At 41.2% G+C, this 13,658-nt stretch overlaps 1 protein-coding gene across 1 annotated transcript in view; it reads right to left on the bottom strand.

Annotated features, from left to right (window-relative positions):
* LOC113165557 (A-kinase anchor protein 13-like) overlaps positions 1 to 13,658 on the bottom strand; it is a 62,436-nt gene that overhangs the window by 7,332 nt on the left and 41,446 nt on the right. Inside the window, exons 20-35 of the mRNA XM_026365173.1 lie at positions 11,508 to 11,664; positions 10,718 to 10,785; positions 10,518 to 10,575; positions 9,372 to 9,543; positions 8,706 to 8,812; positions 8,426 to 8,572; positions 8,214 to 8,323; positions 7,957 to 8,100; positions 6,726 to 6,851; positions 6,494 to 6,611; positions 6,160 to 6,280; positions 5,793 to 5,923; positions 4,505 to 4,581; positions 4,350 to 4,416; positions 4,094 to 4,208; positions 3,415 to 3,497 (exon numbers count right to left, since the gene is read on the bottom strand). Coding sequence (XP_026220958.1) covers positions 3,415 to 3,497; positions 4,094 to 4,208; positions 4,350 to 4,416; positions 4,505 to 4,581; positions 5,793 to 5,923; positions 6,160 to 6,280; positions 6,494 to 6,611; positions 6,726 to 6,851; positions 7,957 to 8,100; positions 8,214 to 8,323; positions 8,426 to 8,572; positions 8,706 to 8,812; positions 9,372 to 9,543; positions 10,518 to 10,575; positions 10,718 to 10,785; positions 11,508 to 11,664 — 1,801 coding nt within the window. The remainder of the gene's footprint in view (positions 1 to 3,414; positions 3,498 to 4,093; positions 4,209 to 4,349; positions 4,417 to 4,504; positions 4,582 to 5,792; positions 5,924 to 6,159; positions 6,281 to 6,493; positions 6,612 to 6,725; positions 6,852 to 7,956; positions 8,101 to 8,213; positions 8,324 to 8,425; positions 8,573 to 8,705; positions 8,813 to 9,371; positions 9,544 to 10,517; positions 10,576 to 10,717; positions 10,786 to 11,507; positions 11,665 to 13,658) is intronic.

Raw genomic sequence — 13,658 nt, 5'->3', positions numbered from 1 at the left:
AGCATATATTTACAATGTTGTCTAATTTATGAAATAAAAGCAGGGATGCTTATCAAAATAAGCAAGAATACAAATTTTCAAATAAAGTGCCTAACTTTGAAAAAATAAAATAAAGGAAGGAAAGGCATAAAAAACTTCTCTTTTACATCTTGACTCAAAAGTCTCAACCAATTTAACAGGTAAAAAATCTGAACATATCCCAACAATTGAACAGTTTTAGAGGCTCATATTTTTCCCCTCATATATTTAACTCCCCCACTTTGTTGCTCAGTGAGAAAATTGAGCTCTAGCTTGTCCTGCTAGAATTTTAAACCTGGGCTTGAATGGAGTTAGGGCCATTCTCATACACACGTGGAGGTGTTCATTGGTTAACCTGGAACGATATTTCGTCTTGATTATGTTCATTGTAGAGAAAGCTGCCTCGCAGTTGTGTGTGGAGCCAAACATGGTCAAGATGTACAGAGCTACTTTCCTTAGATCTGGGAAAGCTGTCTCAGGGATAATTTGAAGTGAAAGGTTCAGTTCCCACAATCTGCTCTTTCAGGGCCAGATCTGCTTGGAGATCAATCAGTTGTATTTGGAGAGGCCCAGCATTTGCCCATTTAAAGTGCTGTGTGACTTCCTTTGAGAACCCCCTGACATCTGTGATAAGAAATGGGTTCTGAATGAACATGGTGAGCTGCTGTCCAAAGCTGAAACTGTCAAAGCGGTTGCTGAAGTTTATAATCATGTTATCAATAAAGTCAACAAAAGAAGACACATCTCTCTGTCCCTGAACTTGTTCCTGCACTGCTGGAAAGTGTTCACAGTCTGCCTTCAGGTCTTCCTTGAACACCTCAAGTTTCCTCTGAAAGGAGCGGATAGCTCTCAGTAGCTCACAGATTGAATTGTCCTTGCCTTGTAGCCTCAAATTCAGTTCATTCAGATGGGAAGTTATATCAACCAAAAAGGCCACATTGTCCATTTGTTATCTTCTAAAAAGACAGAAAACTGTGCTGCCTTCTGATTTTTGAGCTGTGCCAAAAAAGATGCTACTTCCCTCCTAATGGACCAAAAACGTGCCAACACCCTGCCTTTGCTGAGCCATCTTACATTGTTGTGCAGCAGAAGATCATCTGCATTGGCATCAACTTCCCTAAGGAATTCCCTAAGCATGCGATGCTGGTACGAAGAGGATGCCCTGAGAAAATTGATCATTTTCATCATTGTAATCATCACCTGGGCATGCTCGTCTGACAGGGAGGCACACAGGACAGATTGATGAATGATGCAATGGTAGGCTATGAGCTCAGGATTGTCCTCTTTCAGTCTTGCTACAGCTCCCTTCTCTCTACCTATCATAGCAGGGGCTCCATCTGTGGTTATTGAAACCACTTTTTTTGGCTCTACTCCTCTCTTTGCTAACATCTCTTTAATGGCCACGTAGATGTCTTCTCCTCTAGTACTTGTCTTAAGGGGAGTCACACCTAACAGGTCTTCACAGAATGCTTTCTGGTCAGTGTTGAAAAACCTGACATACACTAACAGCTGAGCATTGTCACACATGTCAGTGGACTCATCCACAGCCAAGCCTACACATGGTGCCTTTAGCATGGCTTCATCTAGCTGGGTTAACACATCATATGCCAGAATTTCACTTTTCTTTGTAGCAGATGATGCTGACATGGGTATTTGTTTTATTTTATCACATAGCTCCTGTTGATTCTTTCCTTCAAGTAACGTTTCAGCTACTGCACTCATGCATTCTTGGATAACCCCTCCATCAGTAAATGGCTTTTCAAAATCCAAGCGACTCTGAGGGAACATTCGTGAGCACGTTGTTGTGCAGTGAATGTGTGGCTCAAGATCCTGGTGGACTGGTCATATTGGGATCTGAGACTTTCAACTTTCTTTGATCGCACTTCTGATTTCAGTGGGTACATGTGTTCAAAACCTTTGTGTTTTGTTTCATAATGCCGTTTGACATTGGCACTTTTAATAAGAGCCACACTTTCTGAACATATCAGACAGACAGGTTTAGTGCTCCCAGTAGGTAATATGAACAGAAAGGAGTCTGTCCATTCCGGACTCCTCTCTGTTGTCAATATCTCTCCTCTCTGTTGTCAGTATCTCTCCTCTCTGTCGTCTGTATCTCTCCTCTCTGTCGTCTGTATCTCTCCTCTCTGTCGTCTGTATCTCTCCTCTCTGTCGTCTGTATCTCTCCTCTCTGTCGTCTGTATCTCTCCTCTCTTTCTCTCTGTATCTCTCCTCTCTTTCTCTCTGTATCTCTCCTCTCTTTCTCTCTGTATCTCTCCTCTCTGTCGTCTGTATCTCTCTCCTCTCTTTCTCTCTGTATCTCTCCTCTCTGTCGTCTGTATCTCTCCTCTCTGTCGTCTGTCTCTCTCCTCTCTGTCGTCTGTCTCTCTCCTCTCTGTCGTCTGTATCTCTCTCCTCTCTGTCGTCTGTATCTCTCCTCTCTGTCGTCTGTATCTCTCTCCTCTCTGTCGTCTGTATCTCTCCTCTCTGTCGTCTGTATCTCTCCTCTCTGTCGTCTGTATCTCTCTCCTCTCTGTCGTCTGTATCTCTCTCCTCTCTGTCGTCTGTATCTCTCCTCTCTGTCGTCTGTATCCCTCTCCTATCGTCTGTATTTCTCCTCTCTGTCGTCTGTATCTCTCCTCTCTATCGTCTGTATTTCTCCTCTCTGTCGTCTGTATCTCTCCTCTGTCGTCTGTATCTCTCCTCTCTATCGTCTGTATCTCTCCTCTCTGTCTTCTGTATCTCTCCTCTCTGTCGTCTGTATCTCTCCTCTCTGTCGTCTGTATCTCTCCTCTCTGTCGTCTGTATCTCTCCTCTCTGTCGTCTGTATCTCTCTCCTCTCTGTCGTCTGTATCTCTCTCTCTCTGTCGTCTGTATCTCTCCTCTCTGTCGTCTGTATCTCTCCTCTCTGTCGTCTGTATCTCTCCTCTCTGTCGTCTGTATCTCTCTCCTCTCTGTCATCTGTATCTCTCCTCTCTGTCGTCTGTATCTCTCTCCTCTCTGTCTCTTTCTTTATCAATTTCTTTCCAACCTCAAACTTTCTCTCATCTACTGTTGAATCGCTAAATTTACCGCCTGTGATCCACAGAATCGATTGGCCAAGTGAAGTCACGTGGGATGGCTTAACTCGCATTCAATTGGCCAATGCGTCTTCGCGTCCACTAAATATCTACCGTAACGATCGCAATAGCTGCGCCGTCTAAATTTAACGTGTCCCGCTAGATTTGGAATCAAAACGTTCGGTTTGGTCTGTAGCTCCGGGTCCGTATTGGACAGTTTCTGGGTCCGGATCCGGACCGCGGTCTGCCAGTTAGTGACCCCTGGTGTAGCGCGTCCCAGCCTCACAGAGAAAAGAGAAAATAGAAAAGTGCTCTTGCACCCAATGTGTATGGGAGTCACCTCGGATCTCCTTCGCTCTGTTCTCCTGCTGCTTCTTGTCTTCTTCTGTCTCACTGGGAACTCCCTCATCCTCGTCTTTCTCCCTGTCAACACACAGATATGGCCCAAGTGTGATGTTCAAATATCAATAAACCATTTTTTTTTTTTCTGCACCCAAACAAATGAAAGGCCTTTAACATTCTAAGAAGTCCTGTAGATGTTTCACTGAGGATCTGCTTTTGTCACATTCTGAAAGAAACACATTGACGAGTTCACGACTGTCAAGCTCCACACACACTGTGTGTATGTGTGTGTGTGTGTGTGTGTTTAAGGGTAATTATTTTCTTGTAACTGAAATTGTAGGTTGACAGGAAGCAAAAATAAATCCCATCACATGAATGACATCTGACAGTGAGCCTTCTGGGAGTGTTGTGGAGGCGCTGTGTTTCCTGTGAGTCATCACATTGTTATTATGTCTTTGTGGGGACAGAGGCTCTCTTATACGAAGAGCATAATAATAATGACCTGCACCCTCCATCAGCTGGAAGCTAATAAAGGTAAGAAGGTGCCACTATATGGACAGAGCAGATCTTCAGTGTTTTGAGCTCTTCAGTTTATACAAATAATCTATTGTCACTAAATGTCTGCCTCCTCTATGATGAGTTACTATAACAGTATGAGTGACAACATGTGTGCTCACATGCAGTGCATGGCTTCCTGTATGATGGCCCGCCATGTGTTGCGCTCCTCCTTGCTGCTGGCCAACACCTCCACCATCTCTGGTCTATCTGTACCAGCTGTGATCAGAAAAAGGCCTGCGGAGGACAAAACCCTAAATCAGTGTCTCAAGTCAGCATCAGATTTTGATTTAGTCTTCTTGATCATTTTGCCCTGTATTTCTTATATTTATATCATATATATTGGGACGTTCTGTGGCGAAATCACAAAAACCTGACCTCGCTCCTCATTAGCCACTTCTCTGACGATTAGAGTCTGTAGAGAGATGACTGTGGAGCGCTGGTCCTGAGGACAAAGGAGTTCACTTCAAACTCAGTCCTACTGAGAATATACAGCGTGTTAATAAATTCAGTGTTTGCAGTGCACTACTTACCAAAGAGGCAAACACATATTTCTGGTCTTTTTCCTGAAGGAAGACCAACACGTCAGACAGGAGTATGGCATGGACGTCTGCAACATGAAGAAATAGGTGTGTTTCATTTATTTAAAACAATAGAAGTAGACTAAAGTGCAGTTCAACATTGAAAGAAACAGAAATGCACATACAATATCTCAGTCAGGCTGAAAAGTGTTTTAGTGGCCATGTGGGGGTGGACTGAAGGTGCAGTCTTCTCTGAGCTACATCACTGACTTAAAAACAAACAATAACCTTTAAATCAATCCTGCAGGTAAACAGAGGGTTATAACCGTACAGCAGCCTCACTTCCAGTATTCAAGAATGTGCTGAAAATAGAACTCTTCAGCAACTTCCTATGCTCTAAAATCTTTTCTTCTTTAAAATAAAAGAAGGAAACAAACAAAAAAAAAATCTCAAAAAACGTCCACCTCATGCTCCTTGGCTTAGATATTTTCTTGCCTTGCACCTCACTTTCTTTGGATAAAAGCGTCTAAATGACTAAATGTAAATATGAAGAGACACTCAGGGAGCTGAGATCATGTTTATTATTATTCTCTGACTGAATTTATCACATTTATGAGCTCTGTCAAATATCACACACAGATTCAATGTGAACTGTTTACAGCAGAGTGCTAACAGGATGAGGTAACTACTAGGAGAACCAAGGGAGTCAAAAAGTGTGAAGACCACAATCTCAGTTATCCTTTCATTAGTGAGATAGTGAGAAAGTTTTGAGAAAAACAGACTTTGATGTTTCTATACAGCCCAGTAAGACTTGAAGTGAGGTTCTCAATTCAATCTTGGCTCAAAAACAAATATATTAGTTTATCATTGGCAAACAAAGTATAGGAATATGCCACATGTATTGAAGATTGAGCCCAAATGTAGCCAGCACAAAGGCGAGTGGGACACCCTGCAGCTGAAAGGGAACTGAGGATGATGTAAATTCATCAGACCTGCTACCAAACCCTTGTCTGGGTCATGTAAGATTGAAGCCATTTAAGAGCAGAATCTTGAATGCAACAGTACTTTTCAAGGCAAGAAATGAAAATGCTGGGGCCCACAGTTTGCACAGTGGGTGTAACGGTTTTGAAACCAAGGGTGTAACCAAGACACAAACGTTATGTAACACTGTAACACTGTGTGTGTGTTCATGGACAGTACAGAGTGTAGGTGTAAGTGCTCAAAGCCCAGTAGGGAAAGACAAACACAAACACATTCACACACATTCAGTGTCTCATATTTTAAAATGCAAAAACGGAACCTTTGAGTCTTCCAGCATAGTTTTTTAGCTGCAGAGCTCCGTCATGGAGCAGCTTCCTCCCTCTAATCAGGTCCTCTTTAGCAAACATCTGGCCGCTTTTCATCCTCATGATGGACTTACTATCAGTACGACTACAGATGAGAGAAAACGCAGACAGACACAAGATAGAACTGGTTTACAGCTGGTAAAAAAGACATTTTCTTATTATGCATTAAACTAAAGCTTTCTGATGACAATCACTATAACGCTCCGTTCTTGGTTCTATTACATGTGAACATGTTAGAACATTTTTTGTCAAAAACAAATCATTTTTGATATATGAATTATTATAATTGAAATATTAATATATATTATTATATGCATGTACCTATAGACCTCCCTCAGTCTGCGTTTCTTCTCGTGCTCGTTGACTTTACTGTCCACAGCTGTGATCAGCTCCTTCACACAGCGCAGCGATTCACAAACCCAGCTGTAGTCTCCATCCGAGTCTGTTCCACATAAAACACATCCATCGGTAGTTACAAGTTTCTATTTAGCCGACCAACAGTTGACACTTAAAGTGAGGATTGTATTTGTCACAGTGTACTGTTAGTTCTGTTTTTGTGAAGTCTCTCACACACTGTCACTGCACAGCTTTTACACTGAATCTATACAAAGAAAGACAAGCAGGACTGGTCAGAGGGACATGTCCTTGTTCTCACCTTTAGTGTGCTGAAGTATCCTCTGGATGAGAACGGGATATTTAGTGATCCTCTGAGTGACCAACAAAATGCACTCTGGAATATTGAGCCTGCGCACGATGCTGCTGCTCATTGTCTTCTGCATAGACACAAAGATACACACAGGCCATTTCAGATTGAAATAAGCAGATGAACTGTTAATGAGGTCACCTAACACGTTAAATAGAAGAGCTACTGTGAGATGAGTGCTGACCTTAATGAAAGCCTGGAAGCGTTTATCTTTGGCATGGAAGTCTTTGTAGAGATTAACAGCTTCATTGTGGCGACTGCAGAACTTCCCATAAACTTTCTTCATACGATCAGCATTGATGCCTGAAAACTGATTGAACAAACAACATTCAAACAAGAGGAACACAAAAGGAAGAGGAAATCTCATTTGAGTTGTTGTATATACTGTGACTATTGCCACCATTAGCCTCACATTCTCCCTTCAACTCAATGACCCTAAAATTTACATTTACAGACAGTGATGCTCTTCAGAAGAGGAGCCATCTCCCCTCGTGCCAGTTTCAGCTCAAGATTTTAGATCTGTACTCAACATATTTGAGTATTTCAAAGACTGACTGACTCTTTTTACGGAACACATTGCTACTCTCAAGAGAAGAACTCTTTCTTCCAGCTGCAACCTCAAGAGAAACCTGAGATTTTCACACATACAGTACCACTCAGGCTTGTCTACATAAAGCCAGGTAAGTTATAGCAAGCACACTGCAGGATTTCCACTGGAGTATCAGTATCAGAAAACAAGTAAATAGGACTCCCTAGGAGTCCAAGTGCGTGCTACTGATCAAGGCTGTTTGTGCTGATATAACAGCCTCTCTTATGCAGGAATTAATTGATCTTATTCACACAGTTACACTTATTCATACCTGGACGTTGCCCAGTACAACCATAGTCGGATCTGTAGCTGAGGCCTACAGGCCTTGCTCAGAGGCACCAGTGTTACTGATCATGTTGATTCTCACTAGTTCCAATTGGATATAATCCTGAACCAAAACTGAGCCTTCTCGTTAATAGGGTTGTGTCTCTAACCATTTTTAGATGGTTATGGATGGCTTATCTGTCCTCCCACTCTTTTCTGCCAAATGTCCAATTACAGATAAAGTGTATTTTGAAAGGTTACAAGATATTGAGCAAGATGCAGGTTACATTCAGACCTCCTGTTTATCACATTGAAAAAGAAAAAACATTTACACCAACACGCATTTTAGAGCCACTTATTAACCTGCATCCTTTTGAACTGTGGGAGGAAACCAGAGAACCCAAACGAAAACCCTCACATGCACAGGGAGAACTTGCAAACTCTGCTGCAGCTCACAACCTTATTGCTGTGAGGCAACAGTGCTAAGCACTGTACTAGTGTCCTGCACTAAACCTTTATGTGTATATACATCACATCTGACTTTTTCACGTTTTCTGCTCACCTGGGTCACCAGGACGCTCCCGATGCTGCGAATGAGGAAGCTGTTGTTGTTTCGTCCATCGCCTGATGACGCTCTCTTTGTGTCCAGGAGCCGAATGAGGAACTGGGAGTGTGTGTCCAACAGATCATCTAGAACAGGAAAAATCTACAAAGAAAGATCAACAGCCTTAATACATGAATAACCACAATAATCAATGTTCTTATTAATGTTGCCCATGTGAACCCATTATTGAAAGTGATCCTCAGCTCACTGGTCACCTTGTCTAGAGTTTGAGTGTCAAGCTGCATCTCTCTCTGAAGGCCTTTATAGTACACTTCAGACATGATCTTCAAGGTCCTCACATGGTGGAACTCTGTCTGGTACAACTCTGAGGAGAGACGCAACTCATAGCTTCGTATGTATGTACAGGACAGGAGCTTTTACACCTATAGTTTGACTTCTTCCCAAAAACAGTAACAATATATTTTACCATAGATGACATCTTGTTTTTTGATTTCATCTTTCTTCAGTGTTTTCAGGAACTTCTTATCCACTGTGCCGCTCCAGGAATCAGCTTCCAGATCTTTAATGTCACACTCAAACTCGCCCATCAGCTGACTGTCCATCATCTCAGTACCTTCAGATGCAGGAACGATTAGAACACTACATGTAATGATCTGCTTTAACATCAGGCAACTTTTAGTTCATCAGCTTTGTCAAGTTAAAAGTCTGTGTGTGTGTGTGTTTGTGTGTGTGTGTGTTCATACTACCTTCATCAGTGAGTGACTCAGTCGAGGCATTGACTTTGCTTCCCTGATGGAGATTGTCCGTGGACTGGGACAGAAACTTCAGGGCTTTTAAGGGAGCATCATCTAACCTAGAAAGAACAGAGGTTTTCCAAAGAACAATAGGAACAGTTTAAGTTCCACCGCAGAAATACAGGATAACAAAGGAAAAATGTATTTAGTAGCAATTATAATGAAGTCACAGAGGTACCAAAGCCAGTGCCGACAGGATGGCTATTCCACAGTTTGAGAGCAAATAAACACACAAACATGCAAATAATCTGTGTCAAACACTACAACTCATTCTATATATCACATCTACATAACATTCTCATGTCATGCTGATGTCATCAATGAGGTTGTGGGTGAGTATGATTGCTGATTCCACTGCGTCATAGCACAGCACACAGCCGAATGGCTCATGATTCATGTCCTTTTCCCACGCTGTTCAATGTTTTCAGTGTTACTGCAAACTGTACTCTGCATTTGTGAACACATTTCAGTTGTAATCACAAACACTGAGTGGCATAAACAAACCCTGGCATCATAAAACTAGCTTTAAACAGGTATAAAACAGAAATGTGGGAAAAAGCAGATGAATGGTGACCCATTTGTTTCAGTCTGTGCCGTTTATGTATGGCCTTGTCTTACCCTGCTATATTGCTGATAGAGATGCTCTTGGCCAGGTTGCTGTGTGAGTTTAAGATGCTCGGGGGTCTCCATGAAAATGCAGGAAGCTGGTCATCAGGGGTGGTTACTGTGGACCATTGTTCCCGTGATGATGAGGGGGATGTGGATGATACAGATGATGTAGACGAAGTAGCTAGATATAAACATAAAAAGACTTAACAGTGAGCAATTACAATTTTACTTTTATCATATAAAGAAATATTTACAGTATGCTTTTTTTTTTTTAAATAACACTACAAGTTATATGTGGTATATCTGTACCTTTTATTCTTATAATTGTTTCCTTTTCACATTCAACAACTGATGATAAAAAAAATACTATGCTGTGCTTAGTTCTTTACATGTACTAGAGAAACTTTACTGTGGCTGCTTATTAGCGCCCCTCCAACCCAGAGGTCCATTAAAACAGAAAGACTCAAAGTTCTCTCAATGGTCTTACTTTACATTTGGACCATCTGTTCCTGTCCTGTCAGTACCAACACTGTACTGAACTAAGATTGTTGGTAAACTCATCAGACTGATGTGATGGAGAGAATCATGTTTAACAGGAACTGTATCACCTAAACTTCAGAGACAGATGTCTCTTACTTTGACCTACAGGACTTTGTATCGATGAATTATCAAAGACATTATAGAAGATATATACCAGGCTTTCTGTTGTTGGATCACACTTCATACCCATAAAGCGTTGTTTCTAATCATGTGACTTGCTCTACTATGACCTGCTGCAAATAAAACGCTGAATTCTGTGGTGTACTTTGTGTGTCATGTTCTGCCTCTTGCACGCTCTATATAGTGACCACCTCTTACTGAAACAAAACAGACTATTTCCCAGAGTGGAATTTGACCATTTCTGTTTACACATGAAAGTATTTTATAATGAGCCTGAGTGCTGCAGTGAACATTAACTAGCTGAGGTTAAACATGGTACTGTTCATTTATTTCTATGGATCAATTACAAATACTTCATTAATTCTCTTTGTGCACTTCATATAATAATCTGTGTGTATGCCTGTGTGTTGGTTGGAATGTGAATCATTCATGACCTATGGGGCTTTCATACTGTCCTGTGCCTTTACATGTTTATTAGTGTGTAGGTGTTCTTACATTTACTCCTCATGTTAACAGCTGAGCCGGGACCAGTGTCTGGCACCAGTGATTGCTGCTGGACACAAATGCAGCAACAACAAGACATCATTAGGTCAAAAGCAAAATGTTTGCCCTCTGAGAGAATGTTGAGAGCAATAATTTAAGTATACAATCTACTGCAGCAAGTGGAGTTTATGCTGTTTTGTGTGTCAAATTACCTTTGTTTTGCTCTTTGTACAGACAGACAGACTTTCTCTGCAACTCTTATGGACATGAACTCCACAATCTGCAAACACATGAGGTTAAACAGATATACAGACAAGCCATTACATGTGTGTAAACCGACTTCTCAGTTGGAGCATTCTCTAGTAATACAGATAAAAAGCATTGTATACTCACAACTACTGCACTGTCATTCAACATAACTCCCCCCACACTGACAATAACACAATGATCTCATCCTCAGTTTCCTGCATAGCGCAGTGCCCTATGTGCAGTTTCCTCTCAAACTAAGACTGATGTAGTCGCTATGACAATAACACACACACAAGCACACACACTGTAAGACTTATCTTACCACTGATGGAAACTGAGACCAACACACCAACACATCTCCTCCATGTTAAAACACAAACCCACTATGTCAGCAAATACCAGGGTGAAAGCTGTGATCTTCAGCTGCAGTTACATTTGTACTGCAATATTAAAGAATGCGTAGACAGGCAGACAAGAGCTTTGAGTCCTGCTTTATTCATTATCAATAATATTCATGCAAATTTTCTCTTTTAAAAATAAATCCTGTGAAGTTACTAATTAAACGTTGAGCTTTATTTAAATGTAGTGAAACTGAAATGACAAAAAAAAAAAACTGAAAAAAAGAGGAAGAAAGCATAAAACACAGCAAGAGTGGAAGCGAGAAAAGCACTTGTCTTAAGAGAAGAGACAAAGGAAGGAGAAATTTAAAAAAAGAAGAAAGGACAAAATACAGGGAGTTTGAGAGAGTCTTACTGTTGCAGAGGAACGTTTCTTTGTTGTGCAGAAGTTTGGTACAGTGTTGACAGGCTGTTGAAGGAGACTGACTGACTGGGATGAAGAGATGACCGTTTGCTGTCTTTTTTTCTCTTTCCTTATTCTCCCGTTCCCTGTCTCCTTTCCTCTCCTTCTCCTGTAAGCCATAAAGACACAGGTAATAACATAAAGATTATTCAGGGAATTCTGTTGTTTGTAGAGAGATGAAGCAGTATTGGGTGGTAATTTACTACACAGCCTACAATATATACAGTATATACAATATATATATACAATCATAAATATCATGAAAGACATAAGTTAGTAATGTTCAAAAGTGTTCCAGCTATGTTGCAGATCATATCAGTAGTTTGCATAGTACTCAAAACCAGTTGTCCCAATTCAGTGGACCAGTTACCAGAGTTGGTATGAAAAAATTACTCTCTCCTGTGATCTGTTTAAAAACTTTTGAGGAAACCAACAATAATTCAACAACCTAAATGCTCAGCACAACAACAAGTTCGTCAGGAAATTGTATTGTTATTTCAAAGAAAGGTGGCGCAGTCAGAACATACAGCACCAGACACCCCCAGCCAGTGGCAGAAGCATTGCAAACTGTTGTTTCTATTAATTCAATTAGTCAATACGTACAATTATGAAATAGATGACACACAGGTCTGACAGGGTGCTGTAATTTAGTAATCAGTAGTAATCTGTTAGCAGTCTGGTTGCATTTACACCAATCAGGCACAACACTGCCCTGGTGCTTTTGATTTTGTGGTTGATCAGTGCATATACAGTGACAAGAAAAAGGACCCTTTGGAATTTCATGGTTTTCTGCATTAATATATCATAAAATGTGATCTTTTGAGCTTTATGTAAATCAACAGTTGTTGTCTGTAGATCCTCTGAGAGCTCCTTTTTGCGAGCCTTGGCTCACATACGCGTATTCTTCTTGTGTCAGTCAAAGTAGCTCTAGCTCTGTGTTTTTATGGTTGTTCATGAAATCCACTAAATAGAGGTAAACAGTAGTAAATCATGTGCGCTGTGCTCACATTGATGCCATTGTTCTGTAAAGTGGCACTCTCTCTGCCTCTGAGTTGTATGTTGCCAGAATGCAGTTACTGGCCCCACCAACCTGCCCAGTGTTTCTGCTGCATCCCAACTGGATGAGACAGATAGCCGCCCACCCTGAGCCTAGTTCTTCTGGAGATTTGTAACCGCAGTTGTCCAGGCTCTCACACCACAACTGAGGTGTTTATTATGATGAGCGACTCGTAATCAGAATGAGTGAGAAAAAAGTGACCTCATGTTGTCGTCTCATGTGATGAAACCAGCTCCAGATGTGAGGAGGAGTGGAGGTAACTTGGTTGTTTGGAGGGAGCAGTTTTTTCCATGAGATAACAGGAGCTCAGGTTATTGGTGCCTAAAATGCCCGTTATTGATGTCGACTCATTATTTCTGTCTTATTCCTACTGTGACAAGCACATCCCTAACATTCACAAATAACATCATAATCATTACCAACAGACACACACACACAGAATCATCTCCTTACCTCATCTTCACCAGTTTCTCCTTTCCACTTGACAGAGCGACTGAACCTCTTACTCAGCATTGCTGCAACTGTCACAGTCCTCCTGTCCCCTACTCTCTGTTTTAGTCTACACTATATTGGTCAGTCAGTCCGTCTGTCCGTCCAAACTCTCTATACCCTGTCTGCCTCCCGACCTCCATGTGAACCTCTGCATTTGCCGTGTCTCTGGCTGCATGTCTTGCTCTGTGTGATCATCTTGTGGGCGTCTTTTTGATTCTGCCAATGTCTACAAGTTGCTCATTTGTCTGGTTTCAAGTCAGGAAGTAAGCTAGCAAACATCGACATTAGCACATGCACACACACATGCAAACACACACAGTTCCTCTTTTACTGTCAGTCTGCAGTGTTTTGCGCCATGTTCACAAAGCCACCATTTTAGCATATGCCCACACACTATTTAGATATCTAATGACAAATCTTATATTTTGTCATGATGTAGCTGTAGAAAAGTATTTTCTTATTTTACTGATTAGATTTTTTAAACATTTTGTATTTCTCCTACTGTATTCTATTAGTCACTTTACTGATTTTTTTGAATCTTTAGTTTCACTTCA

The sequence above is a fragment of the Anabas testudineus genome, chromosome 6 (assembly GCF_900324465.2).
Source record: "Anabas testudineus chromosome 6, fAnaTes1.2, whole genome shotgun sequence".
NCBI classification, from domain to species: domain Eukaryota; kingdom Metazoa; phylum Chordata; class Actinopteri; order Anabantiformes; family Anabantidae; genus Anabas; species Anabas testudineus.
Note: the sequence above shows the minus strand (reverse complement) of the source record. Positions and strands in the feature narration are given on the sequence as shown.